Raw genomic sequence first — 20,325 nt, 5'->3', positions numbered from 1 at the left:
TTATTAAGTTCATTTTATGCACAGATAAGCTAATCGGGACTGGACCTGAAGTTTAAAGTGGGATTCTAATTATTATGAGCCTCCATCGGGTATCGAACTAGGAATCCCTTGATTATAAGGCAACGATGTTACCACTATGCCATCGCGGAGGGTTTGTAAACACAAAGTGATTTTTTTTATCCATAGCACAACAGCCAGTGAGGCGCAGGGCCTATCTATCTACAGACTAGTGGCCTCACTCCCACCTGCTGAGGTGGAGGTGGGGGGAGATCGTCCAACCGGTTACTGGGTGACGTGTGGTCAGCACTACGAACACCCAGTCGTTGTTGTAGGTTTCCATGGCCGGATTACGCTACTCATTCGTAGCTCCCTAATTTCTTTACGATGCTGGATGGTCACCGGTTCCTGACACAGGCCGAAATCCCAGGAGAAAAGTTGTTACGCTTCACCTAGGAGCCTCGAACCAGCGCGTCCCGTAGCCGGAGCCCAAAGCATGACACCCACGGTGTGGGACGAATTTAAAGTAATTATTATTAATAATTTGTCCTTAACTTTTGTCTATTCGAATTAATTCGCGTAAAAATATCGCATAATTGGGTGGATATTCGAAGACAACTGTAAGTCCTGATGATTACATCACACATTATGTCCTACATGTGTTTTCGAGGAAACTGTCACAGGTTGCGAATATACGTAATTCCAGGGCGTTTGAAAAGAAAGTAGGAAAAAAGGAAAAAAAACACTTGTTAGCATTTATTCGGCCTTGTGTGAATTATGAATGACTGCCATTAGCATGTTTTGTAAATTCACTTAATTATTACCATGCAAACGGTCGCTATATTTTCTCGATTAGTATTCATTATGGGCACGCGATTTGCTGGTACTGTAAAAATCAGTTAGCAGGTCTCACGCACATAAATTACAGTCGAGTTTATAAGCACAAGGATAAATTGTAAGTGGACTAGTTTTTTCTCGATAGTTTCCACGAAAAGCGTGTTTCCTCTAGGGTCCGAGAAATGGGGAGGAATGGGGGGGGGGCGTACCATGGATTCTTCCCACTAAACTGAGGCATCCTGCCTCCTCGATGGCGTAGTGGTAACGCCGTCGCCTTGTAAGCAGAGGTCTCGAGTTCGATACCCACTGGAGGCACATAGTTGTTCGGATCTTACATTAAACTGTAGGTTCAGTCCCCATTAGCCTTTCTGGGCATAACGTGAGCTTAAAACAAAAGTTATTGTTGTAGTTCACTCTTGCTAATTGTTTTCTTCCGCCGGACCCTGTGGCCGAGTGGTGTCGACCTCCGTGGCGGAGTGGTTAGCAGAGCACGCTACAACGCCAGGGGTTCCGGGTTCGAGTCCCGGGTAAGGCATGGGTATTTGTGTTTGTCCAGATGATACGAAACTGAGAAACTGTAACAATTGAAAAGTGTAAAAGTGAGAAAAAGTGTAAATGGAGGGGATACCTCCGTGTAGGGGGTATTTCCTTAAAAAAAAAAAAGTGGTTATCACATCGCGCTGCGACGCCAAGGGTCCCGAGTTCGAATCCCGCTCGTGCTTGGATGTTTGTGAATGTTCATTCATCAATTTAATCATTTTCATCACTCATCCCCAGCCAAGAGGCACAAAACGCGAAGTAAAATAAACTATATCAATCAATCAATCAATCAGTTGTTTTCTTCCACATTCGAGTGGCTGTGTAATTATTTCCTAACAACGGAGGTATCGTAACGATCAAATCATTTGCCTTAAAAGTTTTACCGAGACTCTAAAGCCTGTTCGACGAAAACACAAACTTCAAAATTCTATTTTTGTCTTTTCCGTCGAAAGCCAGGAGGGTGACATGAGCCGCGGAACCAATCGGCTTGGCCCATTTGCTGTGGTGAGGGGAAATTCGTGGTATTCTGCGTTGCCAAGAGTCGTTTTCGAAACAGGTAAGCACCCTCCAACAGGGCCAAGCACGGCGAAGCCCAATGGTTGCCGCCGCGTAGTAAGCGAATGGATCTCCGATTGTCTGCCTCTCCCTGAAATGCGAGCGAAAGGGACATGTTGGCAACAAAAAGTGTCGTGTACGAGTACGACTGGACAAAAAATCGGCGTGTAGCAACACCACTTTCCCCCCTTGAAACTCCCACAACTGGAGGCGAATAGTCTGAGTTTCCTGAAGTTTGTTCTTTGGCCGGTGGGGCTTTAGTCTGTATCTTACCCGAGGGGGGTGGGGGAGGGGCTGTTAGGCCCACCACCTATATTTTTTTCTATTTTTCAACTGTGAAAATTGTATAAAGAAATGAAAATAATGTACATTGTTCACTAGTGTGTTCCCAATATTTCTGTATTACTTTTGTTCATAAAAACGTCAATGTAATGTAAATTGGATTCAAAATGCACTTGGTGGGTGTATCAGGCTCCATCTTTGAATACGTTTATTTCGAAACACTCATGACATTGACAGTGTACAATTGACTGGTAATGATTATTATAATTAATAAACAATTTCCCCTCTATAAACAAAAAGCACTAATGAAAAATTATTATGGTTTTCTAAGTTATGGTGAATAGTAAAGTATGTATGTGACACCCATGCAATAATTGTTTTTTTTTAAAAATTAATGATGGTATTTTTTTGTAATTATTATAATTAATAAATGACTGCACATATATAAACAACCAAGAAAACAGTGATTCAATAATAAAATGGTTTCTTGTCGGCCTGTGAACCCTCCCCCTTCAGGTAAGTAAGTTTCTCGTACGGCGCGGGGCCTCCCCGATGGCGCAGTGGTAGCGTCTTCGCCTTGTAGTCAAGGGGTCCCGGGTTCGATACCCGGTGGAGGCACATAGCACAGTGGTTCGGATCCCACTTGAAACCGTAGGTCCAGTCCCGATTAGCCTTACTGTGCATAAAGTTGGCTTAAAACACCAACTCAAAAAAACAACTCGTACGGCACGGGGTAAGCTATGGTTAACAGCCTTCAACACAATCGTTCGTTCATCGGGCATGCAACATCAACGCCATCTGAGGAGCTCCACCAATGAAATTCACCGCACCATTGGTGCTACTAGTCTGACTGACGTTCGTTTACCTTGAAGCGAGGCGAGTTGCAACACCGAACACACAAAAAAAAAAGCGTCAAATGAACAGAAATAGAGAATGTAAATCTAGATGCTCATCAACATATGCACCCCTAGGGATCAAACAGTACTGGATACTGTACATTCCAGTGCACTACTACTCTGCACAGTACCAGTACCCATTCGACGCGGCAAGTGTTGTAGTGTCCAATGCTGCACGCCAATGTTGGCACACACCTTCCACTTTCGCCTGCGGAAGCGAATGGCCTAATTCTTGCCGTGGAGCAGTACCGGCTGTTTTGGAGCGTGTGGGGCAGACGACTGCTGGCTACGGCCGGTATTGACAAGGCAGTAACCCTCCCCTTCTTGAGTGTCATGTAGCGATTGGAACACTGACGAATCTCGCTCTTGTTTGAATCAAACAGCTGTACGAGAGAGTGGTGTTTTGGAGCATGGAAACGTGGAGACAACATGTGATGCAGGACAAGAATTGACGACAACGTATTGTTGGATCGTTTCGACTGGTGTTGAGCAGTGCTCGTGATTTGTTGTGCTTGCGTGTGCCTGTGTTATGTTGTGCTAATGCCCGACCGCGATTTTGTCGCCCAAAGGTTAAGATGTTCAACTGCACCGTCTTCTTCTGTGAGCTGCATCATCATCAGGTGCTGCGGCATCTTGAGCACGAGCAATATGGTGAGTGATGCATTTTTTGTTCCTTTAGGGGCGTCCTTTTGGATCCCGGTTATTTCCAAGGGTCGCTTAATTGAGCATCCTAGTATAAGGATAGAACATCACAGGAGGGGGCACCAAGGGTAGGCTAGAATGTACCAAAATCAGACTGGTCCACCCTGTCAAAATGTAATAGGTAAATTTCGTAATGAAAGTTAAAGTATATAGAATACGAATGTGACCGGGTTCGATACCTGGTGGAGGCACGTAGTGGTTCGGTACCCACTTTAATCTGTAGGTCCAGTCCCGATTAGCCTATCTGTGCAAAAATTGGACGTAAAATAACAAATCAATCAGTCAATCAATACGAATATGATTAGAAAATGGTTCAAGAGTTTCTTAGCTTCGGAGACCGCTCTACTAACTTGGGACCCAATTGGGGTGGGGAATCGAACTTGGGGCGGCACAATCGAAGAGTATTCTATCTCATAAAAATAGTGTCCAGGACTGTTTTGCTAAATATCTGTTACATTTGTGAAATCACAAATATTACTATTGATTACTCATCAAGTGCCCCCTCTTGTCCCCGCCAAGTTACGCCTATGCTACTAATCCCTTGATCGTGGAAGTACACTACCGTACGCAGATTTCTTTTATGGAATTTTAAAGGTGGATATTAAACTGAAGACGGGATACACAATACAACATTTCGTAATGACCATTTTAACATTCTTTTTCAGAGTCAACGTGCTAAGCGGGGGATCATTTTAGGGAAGGAAGGGTTGCAGGTATGAAAGACAAATGATTGACAAATAATTTCATGAATATTATTTCTATTTAAATGCTTTAACGTAATTTTAAAATGTTCGTGTGACAAAACATTCTGACTGTATACTAATACTATATGGAAACCGCTCTCTTTCATTAATAAAGGGTGTTCCGTATAGAATCGAGTGCTATTGTTTTGTTTCGAGGTTGGCAGACCTGTTCTTACCAATGTTGGTATCTGTTGTCATGCCGATTAATGTAGCCTCAATTGTTTTGACTCGTTTGTTGTGATTACGATATGGAACTCCATGAAAAATTCCCGCAACGAGTAATCTCTCTGCACGGTGACCAGGAATGGCCGGCAAGGTCACGTGATCTTACACCCTGTAATTTCTTCTTATGGGGGTTTGTGAAATCACAGGTGTACGCCAACAAACCAAGAACCCTTTTGGAACTAAAGGCGGAAATCACACGGGTGATTGGAGGCATCGGGGCAGACATCTGCGAGAGGGTTATCAATAATTTTGTGGATCGTATAAATGCATGTAGACTCAGTAGGGGTGGACATATGCCTGACATTGTCTTTCATACGTAAAGTAGGAGATGTTACTGCTTACATATATGTGAAATATACCTATTTTCATGGTATTTTCCCTATTTTTATTTAATTTTCTAATTCGGCGTCCTATACGGAACACCCTATATAAAAGTTATTGAGTTAAAGAATGTGCTGTATAGGTCTTTGACATTCACGATGGCGCTGCTTGTCGACAAAAATTAGTAGTAATCACTTTGGATTTTCCGGGTTCTTTCTTGCGTTCTTTTGAAAATTTTGATTTCCTGGTAATTTCGAAGAGGGCAGTAGCCCCATCAACTTCCGCCTTGCGTACGCTAGTGTGGAGGTCTGTAGTATTATAGTAATTTTTCAAATTTCCCAATAACACATTATACTGTTAATTAATTTGTAATAATAACTATATTGTATCATCCTCGAAATAAATCGAACCTAAAATTTAACAGTGGTCTTAACTTTTTACCTATTACGGGCCATTTTCACATTCTGTAAGGGACTGACTGGCTGGCCGCACTGTTCCAGTCATGTTCACAGAGGCAGTGGCAGCGCTACAAATAATATGAATAATTTCTTATTGTTTACTAACTGTACTCTTTTCTTATGAAACAATATATCATCGTGGGTAAACCATTGCAAAGAACACTGTCAAGTTCTGAATTGAGGTTAGTCACTACAAGACAACAAATAATCATAATGAAACATCGTTGTATATTATTTAGTTTTAAAGAAACACTTTCACCATTACGAGCTTTAGCGGCCCATTAAATTAAAGCGAGATTCCTGGTAAATATAAGACTTGTTTAGATCACGTAAAACAGTGTGAATATCGAAATACATTTTTGACAAGCGTCCAGTGCCCCCCCCCCCCCACCTCCTCCCCCACACCAGAATGTCTGGTGCCACCACTGGAACAGTATGAACGGCAGTAATCCGTGTGCGAAGAAAGCATTGCTCGAATTATTCACCACCATGCAACATATTTGAGTTTAACGTCAGGTGTCCCGGGTTCGATTCAGGGCCTGGGGATGGGTGTTCTATGTTAGCGTCCCTTCATCAATTTCCATCATATCATTTCTCATCCTCATCTCGCTTATTAGCCAAAAGTGGCGGAAATTGGAAGTTAAATAAACCAAATCAATCAACCAACTAATCAATCGCATTCAATTTTAGAAAACAAAAATATACTCTAGCGTGGAACAAGATTGAACATAAATAGTCAACCGAAGACTGTTGTGTATAATACAGTGAACAAAAATAATACAGTAATTAAATTGTTGTTTATAGTGGTGGAATAATTGTGCCGAGAAAAGTCACGAGAAAAAATCAGAGTAATCTGTGATGGTTCTATTTTGCATATTTTACGCCGTTTTTCTCTACCTCTGAGGTTAGTTGCGACAATGAGTATGGTTGAGAACAAGCACAGTTCAGTTCGAACCCGTGACCTCTGGCTTCGTAGCGCGTCACCGTTGATGACCCCACAGTAGAGGTCGGATACCACCGATCATTGCCCGCCAGTGGCGTAGCACAGCGCCCTGGGACCCTCCTGCAACTAAAATATTGGGGGGCCTTAGAAACTAAATTATCGAAAATACTACAACCTATATACCGTATATAACATCGATGACGTCAGAAGGTAACGGACGCACAACAGTTAGCTAACCCCCTTTGAAGTGTTTAATAATTAAAGAAAATTGAACTACCTTGTCACACTATAGCTAAAAATCGAAAATAATCTATAACACTTAACAGGTGTGGACTATGTGGGAAATTTGTCTCAGTTCTTATTTGAATATGAAAAGTGCCCCTTTGAAAATATTTGGTGGGAAGTTTCATTTTAAATACCACACATAAAACTAACATTAGTGGTAAAAGTTCATGAATTACAAAGTTGTTTTGTTTGTGTGGCAATAAAAAACGGTCTAAATCTTCCTACTGGATTCATAACTGCAGACATACTGCTCTACAAGATTCCGACAAACTGTATATCTATAAAGGTGCGAGATGAGGGATTTTTTTTTCCTATTTTAGGTTATTGCGAGCAAGTAAATTAATACAGCATTTCTGAGGATCAACAGGTTAAGTTGCTAGGGCCCCTTTGATTGAGCCAGTACGACGATGCTTATTATCGCAGACATCGTCTTATGATATGTTACTGGGAACCTACTCGAACACCTCCCACATAATAATAAGTAAATTAATATAACAGTCGTGTAGTTATTTGTGGTCTCCACTGCCTTGTAAATTACAGTAACTCTGTTGTGTTGATACGTATCCACGTACGGAGTTACCACCGATAGCCATGGAAGGATCTTGCCTTAGCACCATAGCTTGAATGTGTGCGTTAGACTCCACGCAGTCTCCACCTTGATCATAAACATAGAGTTTTCTATCACTATACTCATGAGGTTGAGTGAACCTTACACCAAATAATCATATGCAGTGTTGCCACAACCAGGAGGAACAGTGTCCCTTTCAAAATGTTTCTATTTGATCGAAATCTTTCCTTTATAATAGAATAATTGAAATTAAAAAAATGTAGAATTCTACATCTCGTGTTGTTTTAAGGAATGGAATTCTGTTAGGTTGGTGGATTAATTGATTTATTTTATTTCGATTCTTGTGTAACTTTTGGCTAATTTGCGAAGAGGGGGATGATGATATGATGAAATTAATGAATAGACACTCACAAACATGCATGCCAGGATTCGAACCCGCGACCCCTGATCGTCACATTGTGGAAAATAGACTGAATGAAGATGCAGATGGTAATGGACAATTCGGCTACCTATTACTTTTGCGGTTGAGTGTACAGTAGAAGTTAACGTAGCGTGCGAACAATCAATGCTCACGCGGTATATGAGATGACATATGTTCCGAACCCACCTTCTAATCAATGGGTAACTAAGGAGCATTCCCAGACCTGTATAGTATCGTTAACTACAAGGAGAATGCCCTTTTACATTTTGGATTTTTTGTGTCCTCTCATATATTATATTAATAGGAGAAAGCAATTTGTAAATAAATAAATATCCATACAGCGCACAAATGTTGAAGGGACATATTGTCTCTTGGATATTCGTGCCGAAGTTGTGAATATCCAACAAATATTCAGTAGACGTCCCTTGGATATTGATTTGTCCGTCCAGGAGACATCTATTAGGTAGCTAGAAGGGATATTTCATTGATATCATGTTGACAATTTTCGTTATATTTTGGATATTTGTGTTGACCCGAACATGCGTGATCTGGATGTTATTTGATTTTGGATAAGATAATGATATATTCTAGACTAGAACTGGAGCACACCTTGTAATCAAGGGATCCCGTCAGTTCCGTTTAGCCTATCTGTGCATAAAATGGACTTAAACTCAACTCAACTCTCTTTCTCTCTCTCTCTCTCTCTCTCTCTCTCTCTCTCTCTCTCTCTCTCGCACGCACACATATGTACACATAAAAGTGACGTAAAAATAAGAAAAATAAAAGTGCAAGACAACACTACAACTATTTTCACCAATAAAATGAACATCATTAAAATAAATTTCTCATTACGGTTGCTGTTTACTATTTTTATTTCCACGTTATGCACAGATAATCTAATTTAGTTTAAAGTTGGGTCCGAACCACTATGTGCCTCCAACGTGCATCGAACCTGGAACCCCTTAATTATAAGGCACGACCTTACCACTGTTGGAGCTAAACTCAAGGTCTTCAAAACGTGTTCATTGAAATTTGAAGATTTCTTCTTCCTTAATGTTCCAAGTGCATGTGTTCAATATAGAAGTTCCGCGTGTTAGAAGTTTCAATGCTGGAGGCTATCCTTTACCGTTCTGCAAGAGGACTGTCTGCTTCCTTCCGTTGCTTCTGGCAGCCAAGTAGAAGGCCTCGCTCATGCTGAAGGTTTCTCAACAGTCGTGGCCAGTCTGTTCTTGGAATCGGTGAGATTTCTTCAGCTGAAATTGTTTGTCTGGACACCTCTGGCGTTTAACAGAACTCATATAACGATCAGTAGCTACATGTCACTTGTTTCCTGGTAGCACGACACATGTTCGTTTTGAAAGCGCACAGAAACAGAGGAGGATACCCACTGAAGCAATGGCGCATCCAAAGGGCTTGTGGTTAAGCGCTAGCTCAACAGGTGGCGATAATGCTGGACGAAACCAGATGATGAAACCAATCGAATCATCTTTTAAAAAAGAACGTTAGAAATTAAAGTAATTTATATTCCTTTTCTGGAATGTCTGGAGTAGCGACGCGCAGAGGCGAAAGCTTGTGGGCGGGGCCAGATTAAGCGGCGCTCTCCTGAATGCAGAATTCCCACAGAACTACTGGACCGCGAATGACCAGTCGAGTCGCCCCCTCCCGCGCGACCCTTTCCCTACGCGCGTTCATTGGACGAGGCACACACCGCAACGTGCGCGCAGGACGCGTTCGTGTTCTCTTACTCCAGACCGACCCTGTGGTCGAGTGGTTAGCACATCGCGCCGCGGCGCCAAGGGTCCCGGGTTCGAATCCCGGTCGGGCTTGGTTGTTTGTGAATGTCCATTCATCAATTTCATCACTCATCCCCATCTTCGCAAATTAGCCAAGAGGCACAAAACGCGAAGTAAAATAAACTAAATCAAATCCAATCAAATCAAATCTTACTCCAGACATTCCGGAAAAGGAATAATATATGTATATGAACTGTCCACCACATTAACCAAATTCCAAACTATCCATATGCTAACAGAGACTACGTGTTCTGGATACCAAAATAAGTCTTGATATTAATACACATATAACTATTATAACATAAAATATATCATAACTAAATTATGTGTGTAACTTTTTCCCTTTAATTTTCTGTTGTAATATAGCGTAATTGTAATATTATAAATAATTTAAAGAAAGGAAATCGGGGGAACCGATAAATTCAGAGCAACTGACTTCCTGTTTTATTTATAAGCACCAGGACATAAGCGCGAACCCTCGAATGTATGCGGGTGGAGGCGAGCCTACTTCGGGGGGTCCCCCCTTTTTTATTTTTTACTGTCTATCACATTAAATTACATTCGCTCTTGGAAAATTCGAGTGGAAAGAAAAGATTTAACCGAATAGCGCTGTAGATAATTATCATGCAGGTCTGCCATTGGGAAACGCGAGGCCCTGAGCGAATTATATCTCCGAGGCCCTCGTGCTTTGAAAAATGAAAATATAGTTAATTTCCATGCCTCGTCAAATTCTGCACGAAAATCAACATTGTTATTAGTATTGCGTATTTTTTACCCCATCTCCGTGTCTCTCTGTCTCCTCCTCTCTCCCCTCCATCTCCCTCCCCCTCTCTCTCTAATCTCCATCTATCTTTCTGTCCTCAATTTCTACCTCTCCCACCTGTTTCTCCTATCCAACTCTCTCCCTTTCTCTCTCTCCACCCCCCTCTCTCTCTCCGAGAAATAGATAGAAGGAGAAAGATGACAAACCCCGACAAGCAACCGACAAGATTTTTCAGCATATACGGGACATCAAAGGAAGGAATTCCCTATTTAGGTATCAAGTTGTCCCGGGTTCGATATACGGTGCAGGCACATAGTGGTTCCGATCCCACTTGAAGCTGTAGGTCTAGTCCCGATTAGCCTATCCGTGCATGAAGTGGTCTTAAAACAAAAAACTCACTCAATCTTTATTTGGGTGCTACAAACCCTCGTAAAATATAATTTTATGCTTTGAGGATGCAGTCATGCACTACAGATTTATCGTTACTGCTGACAGTTATTCTATCTGTCATTTAAGGTTTAACAATCTAAAAAGTAAAAAGTAAAGTGCTCCCCTGTGCTCTGCACCACGCCATGAAGGCATATAGGGGGTGTGGAGCTAGGGCCAGTGGCGGCTCGTGGTCTGACTCTATGGGTGTGCACTTTAGTCTCGCGTCCAGAAGTGTTATATCACCCCTGTCAAATACTCGCACCCGTTTCTGCGTACATAATGATGCTTAATATATTGGCAACCCAAGTTTTGATCACCTCTCACTAGGGTTGTGCGGGATCCCGACTTCGGAAAATGACTTCCCGACTTTTCGGGATCCCGAGCAGTAGGGAAATACCGAATGGTCGTTTTAAAAAGTCGTTAATTCTCTACTTTTTCTGCATTGTAAATGTCTGGAACTTATCGGAAATTGTTAGTTTTTGTACCAGAAATGCAAAAACAATCACTTAAGGTGAAAATGACGTGTATACTTGGAGATTTCAAGAGCTTCGGAAAATTTCGAACATTTCCCGTCCCGAAAATTTCCCGATTTTGTTGGGAAATTGAGAATTTTTCCCGTCCCGTATGTCGGGATTTAAAAAAAATCCCGTCCCGACCCAAAAAAATCTGTCCCGCACACCCCTACCTTTCACTATTGTCGATTTGCAAAATATTTCATAAAAACTTCCTCCTCTGCTCCGCCGATATTAATGAACAAGGAGAATAATAACATTGGCGTACACCAAAGAAGCCGATCCAACTACCACATGGAGGAAATCAATTGTAATCTATCTAGATGTTGTTTATTTCTAATGACAGACTGAACGAACCAAGCAAATCAAGCGAAATAATAAACCTTAAAGAAAATCCGTATCCATATATTGCTGCAGTTGCTACAAGCTTTGTAGCTAACTTCCCTCCAAAAATTCAACAACGTTAAATATTAAGTCTCTTCTTTCGCTATTCATCATGAAATCAAACAGTTTGCACTGAAACAGGCACGAGTTTTTGACAGCGCTAAACAATTTTGCAACTCAGTAACATAAACACACAATGAAAAACAGCTGGCTGATTGATGCACGCTCCCTCCGCGCGGGTTGATAATTCGGCTACTGCGCCACAGGAACCGTTTATTTTGACCAAGATGCACTAAGCACAGGCAATAGCAGGCATGTTTAAAACACCCGTCTCGCTTTCAGTTGCCCTCCTTACCTTCCCCCTTTTCTTACCCTGTCATGATCGGGTCAGAATCGGAGGGAAAATATGCCATCGAAATTTCCCCTTTAAAAAAAAATCCCTCAATTTGCAATGATGTATGGGTTGCCCGACTCTGTCACACGATCTCTAATGGAATGTGTTTGCAACACTACATTTGCTCGCACACCGATCGCTGCGTTCACAGTTTTCGTAAATGATGCAACCTCCCCTCCCACGGCGCTCAAGCCAAGAGACCCAATCAGCGTCCTCTACGCGACTGCTTCAACAACGTCATAACTAACTAACTAACTAACTCTCTAGCCTTCTTAAACCCGAAGGTTCATGGCTGCAGCAACACAGGCCTTCCATCTGTCCCTATCTTGAGCAAGATCTATATACTCTTTTCCATCCCTACCGATTTCCCTTAGGTCCATCTCGACGTTGTCCCTCCATCTTCGTCTTGGCCTTCCTACTGGTCTCTTACCATCAGGTTTCCCAACAAGAATCCTGAAAACTCCTCTTTCCTCTCCCATTCGTGCCACGTGGCCTGCCCACCTAAGTCTTCTTGATTTAATTATTCTAATAATGTCTGGACATGAATACAAATTATGTAGTTCTAAATTATGTAACCTTCTCCACTCACCTGTATCCTCATCCCTTTTAGGTCCAAAGATTTTCCTAAGGATCCTATTTTCAAATACTCTCAATTTATGTTCCTCTTTCAATGTAAGGGACCAAGTTTCACACCCATATAATACTACAGGCAAAATTACTGTTTTGTATATTTTAACTTTTAGATTCTTAGATATTAAACGAGAAGACAAAAGTTTATGAAGAGAGAAGTAACATGCATTTCCTGAATTAAGCCTACTTTTTATTTCCTCTTTAATATAATTTTCATTTGTTAATATTACTCCTAAGTATTTGAATTTGGAAACTGGTTCAAACGAGTTGTTATCAATAATTAGATTTTGATTATTACCTAACACTTGGTTTCGGCCTGTAAGCATATATTTAGTTTTCTCTTTGTTAACTTCCAAACCTATCTCTTTAGCAGTTTTGAAAAATATTTTAGCATTATTCTTAATTGTATTCACATCATTCCCCAGTAAGTCTACATCATCTGCATATGCTAACAACTGAGTCACACCATTTAATTTTAGTCCTTCTTTAGTTTCGTTTACCTTCCTAACAGCATATTCTAAGGCAAAATTAAAGAGCAATGGAGATAATGCATCTCCTTGTTTTAACCCATCATGAATTGTAAATTTGTCAGACATATTAATACCCACACGAATTTTACTTTCTGTTTCACTGGTGCATATTTTTATCATACTAACAAGCTTCTTAGGTATTCCAAACTCTACTAATATATTATATAATTTATCTCTTTTGACCGAATCATATGCTTTTTTGAAATCAATGAATAGCTGATGGACATTTTGATTATATTCCCACTTTTTTTCAAGTGTCTGTCTGATGTGAAAAATTTGATCTGTAGTTGATCTGTTGCGTTTAAATCCACATTGATAATCACCTATAATTTCATTAGCATATGGGGTTAGTCTTGTTAAAATAATGTTAGATAATATTTTATATGTTGTTGAGAGTAGAGAAATTCCACGGTAATTATTGCAGTTCATTTTATCACCTTTTTTAAACACAGGAACAATTATGGATTCTTTCCACTGTTGAGGGATTTCTTCTTTATTCCATATTAAACAAATTAATTTATGAATTTGACAAATTAATGAATTTCCACCATATTTAATTAACTCAGCTGGTATTAAATCAATGCCAGGTGCTTTGTTATTCTTTAGCCTTTTAATAGCATCTTTAACTTCAGTCAAGTTAGGTTCTGGGACTAAAGGTTCTGCTGTGTGTACTTCATTCACTTCTGATTTATCTCCTACATGGACATTTAAAAGGTCATTAAAGTAGTTCTTCCATCTATTTAGAATATCGCTTGGGTCAGCTAGAAAATCACCGTCTTTATCTTTTATCAAGTTTACTTTAGGTTGCCACCCCTTTCTAAACTCATTTACACCTTTATATAAATCTCTGATATTTTTATTTTTGCTGTTTGTTTCAATTTCGTTAATTTTGCTTTTCAAGTAATCTCTTTTTTTACTTCTAAACGTGCGGTTAACTTCTCGCTTTATTCTATTATAATTGTTTAGATTTGTATCATCAGAGTTATTTAACCACCTAAGTCTAGCCTGATTTCTTATTTCTATTAGATTATGACATTCATTATCAAACCATGGCTTACTTTTTCTCGGTTTATGGTATCCTATACTTTCTTTAGCTGCTGATTCTATTGCATTACGTATGTGCTCCCAATTCTTATTTACGTCTGTTTCATTTATATTTTCATCATCATTTAAATCCTGCAAAACATCAAATCTATTTGACAGTTTAATTTGGTAATCTTTCTTAATTCTTTCATCAGTAAACTTTCCTGTATCAAATTTTAGAACTTTTAGATTTTGTTGCTTATGATTTATCACTGAAAGTCTTTCTCTTAATTTAGCAATTACTAAATAATGGTCACTGGCACAGTCAGCACCTCTATGTGTACGAACGTCAATTATACTAGTATGCCTTCTCTTATCAATGAGAATATGATCTATCTGATTATGAGTTTTACCATCTGGAGAAGACCAGGTATATTTATGGATATCTTTATGTTTAAAAGTGGTACTTTTCACAATTAAATTCAACAACGTCATAGGGAGCGAAACTAACATTGCGTTCAAGCCCCGATCGCGAGTTGATATCACTGATCGCAGGCTTCTCCACCATCTCTCTTGGTGGAGCGGCGTGGGAACACTTGATGTTTGGAAGAAGATAGAGTTCAATAAATAAGTATAATAATAATGATTTGCATTACAGATTTATTTGGGTGTGCACGTGCGAATAGGCAGAAGCCGCTACTGGTTAGGGCCCCACACTTTCTTGATCACAGCCGAAGGTGGGGGTGATGTGATCAGCACCACGCCCCTGGCCGCCTTAAACCGCCAGAGTTTCCTTCATGTACCCACTTTGTACGACGCTGGGTGGGAGCCGGAACCGCTTGAACAGGTGGAAAAAATCCCGATTCTCCCCCGCCTCCGGGGATCGAACCCGGGATTCTCGCATGGTAGTCAGTTGCCCAAAGGAGGATTGAGCTACCGGCATTAGTAAAACATTCTAAAAACATTAATATTATCCAGTTTCCTTTTTTGTGGAACGCAGTGGGGAAATTTTAGCTGGATGAACCTTGTGATTAGCTGGGGAGATGCTCGTATGGTTTAACATGGTGACAAGGAGACAAAAGGGGGGGGGGGTGCTTTGAGGGGGATACCATTCCCCTGCATCCCCCCTAACTTCGAGCACTGGTGAAACGTATGCTGATTACAAATGAAATGTATCGCTAATTTAGCATTCTTTTCTTTCCTTCCTTCTATTCGAATATGATGACGTTTGTACAAGAAATAACGATTCAATAATTAGGCATAGCTATAAACATATATTTTGGAAGTGTGATGCCCTGTGGGATGTCACGAATGGCACACCCCTAAAGGGTGGCCCTGATATGTCTGGAAAAGGCAGTAGCTATTGAAAATTCAATTTAATTTCGCTAAAAAAAAGTTTTTTGTCCTTTTGGATGTAACGATATTATTTATAACTTTTGATAATACTGTTGGAGGGAGCAGACGCCCCCTTACTCCCCGCAAAACCCGCCAATCCATCGTTGTGCGAACCGCGTGTGGGCTTGTGAAATTCTTCATATTGGGCAAGGACACCATACGAAAAGTATGAATTCATTACTTGCACTCCCATATAAGGTGCGTAACCCTTTGTTCCAAAGGAGGTCTTCTGTTGGGGATCAACAATGCCCACATACTTTCGATCACAGAGAAGCGATGACAAAAGAAAGCAGCAACAGGTTTTCATAACTTGTCGCAAAAAGAGAAGGTCGCTCTCTATAATCATCCAGAATGACGTCCCACGCGATCCTAATAAATCAAAGGGACGCCATCTTGTTGCAAGACGTCTAGCGGTCTGAAACACGAGGCCACCCCGTTGTTCCAAAAACGGCGCGTGGGACGATCAATGAAACAATGGCATCGAAATTATACAAGTTGATTTAGTGCCACGCAATATTATATCTAAATTTGAATAAAGCGGCTTTTTTCTTATTTATTTTTTGATACCTAGTCACTTGACTATGGGTATGGAAAGAGAAATAGAAGGAAAGAGACATACAAAGAGAGAGGGGAGGGAAGGGGAAGAGAAAGAAAGAATGAAAGAGTGTGAAAGAAAAACGGTGAAAATTATAGAAAGAAAAACGGTGAAATAAAGAAAGAGAGAAACAGAACTCAAAAAAGGAAGATAAAAAAGGGAGCGGAAAATAAACAAACAGCGAGAATGGAAAATAGAAAGAGATAGAGCGAGAAAAGAAAGAGAGAAACGGAGCGAAGGAAAAGAAAGTTAGAAAGAGAGAAAAGGCAAATATTGAAAATAGAGAAAGAAATAGCGAAGAGACAGGAGAAAGAGATAAACAGACCGAAGACGAAAAAGAAGCAGCAGAAAAGTGGAAGATAGAGAGAGAGAGAGAAACAGAGCGAAAAAAGACAGAGAAAGGAAGACAAAAGAAAGAGATAGATACATAGGGAGAAAAACAGACACACACAGGCACACAGACAGACAGAGAGAGAGAGAGAGAGAGAGAGAGAGAGAGAGAGAGAGAGAAAGAGAGAAATGAAGAGAGAAACAGCAAAGGAAGAGGGAAAGAAAATACAGAAAAACAGAGCAATACAGAAAGATGCAGCGAAGGAAAGAATGATAGAGCGATGAAAAAAGAAAGATGTAAATACATACAGAGAAACAGTGAAAAAGAAACAGCGAGAAAAGAGGAAGATAGGAAGAGACAGAGATACAAATGGAGCGAAAAAAGAAAGTAACAGGAAGAAAAGAGATAGAAAGTGAAACTGAGAGGGAGGGAGAGAGATTAAGAACAACAGAATGAAAGAATCTTAGTATTATAGCCTCGTCTACCCAAGCAGAGCTCACTTGAGAATAATTTATCCGCCCTTGGGTTCACCCTAACGAAATTCTCTTTTGTTGAAACCATTTTTGCGCTTTGAGAGCGTATCGTAGTTCCATACAGGACTACTTCCCTACTCAAAACCCGTTCTGTTAGGTAGGTCGTTCAGCCTGTGTTTGAACGAAATGCCTCTAATGTTGCAGGTTCATTGTACTCTTAATTGCTATTGCGCTAAGGAACAGGTGCCTTTATAGAGGCGGCAAGTGTCTTGGGCAGTCAAATTTGTTGTACATATATTATTGCTACTTGTCATTATTCCAGCCGTCTTGCAACAACAACAACAATTAAACCTATTTCGTAATTGTTCAGTCTGTTCACGCCCTACCTTCCTTTTGTTTGATTGATGGCTTTGGTTTATTTTACTTCGCTTTTCAGCCGTGGCTACTCACGAAGATGATGATGAGTATTGGTATGGTGAAACTGATGAAGGAACACTCACAAGGAAGACACATGCCGGGATTCGAAGCCAGAATACCTGGGGTCGTAGCGCGCTGTGATAACCACTCTGCCAAGGAGATCAGCAGGCTCTTCCTTTTGAATGTTTACTGTTGTGTGTCCCAGTTCATTATCTCTATTGCCAGTCTCGGGTCGATTCTAGGCAAAGAATCGTGGTGACAACCACAGTCATGAAATTTCCTTTCCATAAGTTGCCAATTTATCTTGTCGTTACTTACTTTACTTATAATTGATTATTTTTCAATTTCGGTAAAAACCTCCCAGTCTATAAGGTTTTTCTTTAAACAATTAGCTTTTAAAATGCGCTACGTTTGACGCTCTTACACAAAGGAGTCGATGATATGGGAAGAAAATTAGGCTGCGAGGTGGTATATTAATCCTGCAATAATGATTCTTGTCTCACAAGGAAGCCAATTTTGTTGGTAATAATTTATCTAAGTAGAAAGCTTTCGTATATATGCGATACCAAGGAAGGTATAAGCCAAAATGTTGCGAGTAGTAATAAATGGTGGCCATATTGAATAATCCGCCATACTGGACGTAAGCCAACTCGTAGATTGGTAGTAGACTTCTCGCAATGGCGTGCTCAGGATTTTCGAAAGGGGGAGTGTGCCTTTGACGTTATTTTTCTTTTTAGGAATACTGGGTCAAAGGAGGGGGGAGGTTATGACTTCCACCAACCCCACTGACTTCTCTCGCTGCTCTTTGCTAGACATTTGGATATAAGATACCGTTCAAAGAAATTGCTTTACAATTACTTCTACATTCAATCCTAAAATACCTAGACTATCGTACCAAGAGAGTTTTCATTGACCGTTCTCTGACTCTCGAGACCTGAGCCCGTTACTCCTTTTCAAGTACCTCTCCAATTGTCTTCACGATGCTGGGTCAGCACCGAAATTTTGGCGCTCCCATCGACGATCGATCCTGGCACCATAGACGAGAGATTGCTTGATTTGTGTTTTAAGTTTATGCACAGTAAGGCTAATCGGGACTGAACCTACAGCTTAAAGTGGGATCCGAACCACTATGTGCCTCCCCCAGGTATCGAACCCAGGACCCCTTGATTACAAGGCGACGACGCTACCACTGCGCCATCGCGGAGGCCATATAGACGACAGAGCTAACTATTTTAATTATGTCTCCTACAATCATTAATGCAATGGTATGTACATGTTTAACTTCAAAGAGCTGCCATTACATTCTTATAACAAGGCCCGTGAGGAGACTCTTGGTTTACATGAAACGTCATCAGTGATAGATAGGTCATGGATTCCAACGAGATATCTGGATCCCACTTTAAACTGCAGGTCCAGTACCAATTAGCCTTACCGTGCACAAAGTGGACTTAAAACTCCAAATCAATCAATCAATCAATCCAACGAGATATCCATCACAGTAGCAAATGTGTGTTGGATAGGTGGAAAATAGACATACAGTAAAACCTCGTTAATCCGGTTTAACGAAAGTACAGGTCAACTGAAATAACCTAATAGAACAGCAGAAAGTGCATTAAAACTCCGTCTATAGCAACAAAACACGTTTATTATGGTGTATTTAAAGGGTATAGGCCTAAATACACTATACAGTACAGTCAAATGTAAAGCAATACTGTACATATATACAATGCAGTACTTAAATATGCGATACCCATATTGTGATGATGTGCCCGACGGACCTGGCTACGAATGCGATTGTCGACTTCTAGCCACATTTAAAACCTTGAATTCTGCTTTTTTTTTGCCTGTCCGGATTAAGCTAAGTCCGGCTTATCGGGGTCTGGATTAACGAGGCGTTACTGTAATTTGAAACTTAGTATTCATATTTTATGTGAATAAGTGCAATGATTTCAGTACGGCGAGGATCGTGTGGCTATCAAAGACCTAACGGTGACTGAGACGTTGAATGCAAGAGGCTCTACACAGACCTTGTAAAAAAGAAAATAAGGCATTGCTATCTATTCTCTTCTTAGACACCCATGCCTGTTGTGGTCTGGAACAGAGTATCCGAAGATGAAGGCAGACCAAACTTATAAAACGTGGCACAGACTATAACAAACGGTTAGTTAAGAGACCAGTCAAGTTGCAGCTTGAATACAAAACTGACCCAGTGGGCCACGTAAAGCGTTCAATGTCGACTTAATTTTCACACCGCGCGTAAAACACCGGAAGCATTACTTGCTGCCTAACCTACATTCCGGATCCACCATAAAACAGGTCTTGTCCACGGCGCACCTGGTTTCGAAATTGGGAATAAGGTCCAAATTCAAAGGGCGTTTGAATTGTGACTTGGGAATTGGGAAACAACGAATCTCTTGAATCCTTTGAGAATTACAGAATCTCTTACAGGAAGTCGCTTGCATTAACTTCGTCAACTTACTTGAGACAAGTTGCTTCATCTCGTGCGAAAATGTCCCTTGGTTTTTATGCCACCGTAGCGGATAATGATGTCGGCTTGTAATCCAAATGTCCCAGTAGCGATTAACCTTATCGCCTTGTAATATAGAGCTCCTGAGTTAGATTCCAGGTGCTTAGATGTTATATTGATTTGATTTGGTTTATTTTGCTTCGCTATTCTGCCACTTTTTGGCCTAATTTCGAAGATCAGAGTGGGTGATGATATGATGACATTGATGAAAGAACAGTCACAAAGAACAATCATGCTCAGACCGGGATTTGACCCCGGGAGCCCTGTCGCCATAGCTCGATGTGCTAAGCATTCCGCCACGGAGGTCGGTTCAGGTGCTTAGAATTCCACTTAAACCTGAAGAAGATATCACACTG

The 20,325-nt window shown here is 40.7% G+C and overlaps 1 protein-coding gene across 3 annotated transcripts in view; it reads left to right on the top strand.

Annotated features, from left to right (window-relative positions):
• Positions 1-20,325, top strand: part of LOC145994893 (uncharacterized) — a 364,443-nt gene that overhangs the window by 81,708 nt on the left and 262,410 nt on the right. The window contains exon 1 of one of the 3 annotated variants that reach the window (XM_083131354.1): positions 3,342-3,758. The exons of the other annotated variants lie outside the window; for them this stretch is intronic. Coding sequence (XP_082987480.1) covers positions 3,683-3,758 — 76 coding nt within the window. The 5' untranslated portion in view covers positions 3,342-3,682. Of the gene's footprint in view, positions 1-3,341; positions 3,759-20,325 lie in introns of those variants that run through there. 3 annotated transcript variants of the gene reach the window in all.

Source organism: Lepisma saccharinum, chromosome 11 (genome assembly GCF_977018435.1).
Source record: "Lepisma saccharinum chromosome 11, izLepSacc3.1, whole genome shotgun sequence".
NCBI classification, from domain to species: Eukaryota; Metazoa; Arthropoda; class Insecta; order Zygentoma; family Lepismatidae; genus Lepisma; species Lepisma saccharinum.
Note: the sequence above shows the minus strand (reverse complement) of the source record. Positions and strands in the feature narration are given on the sequence as shown.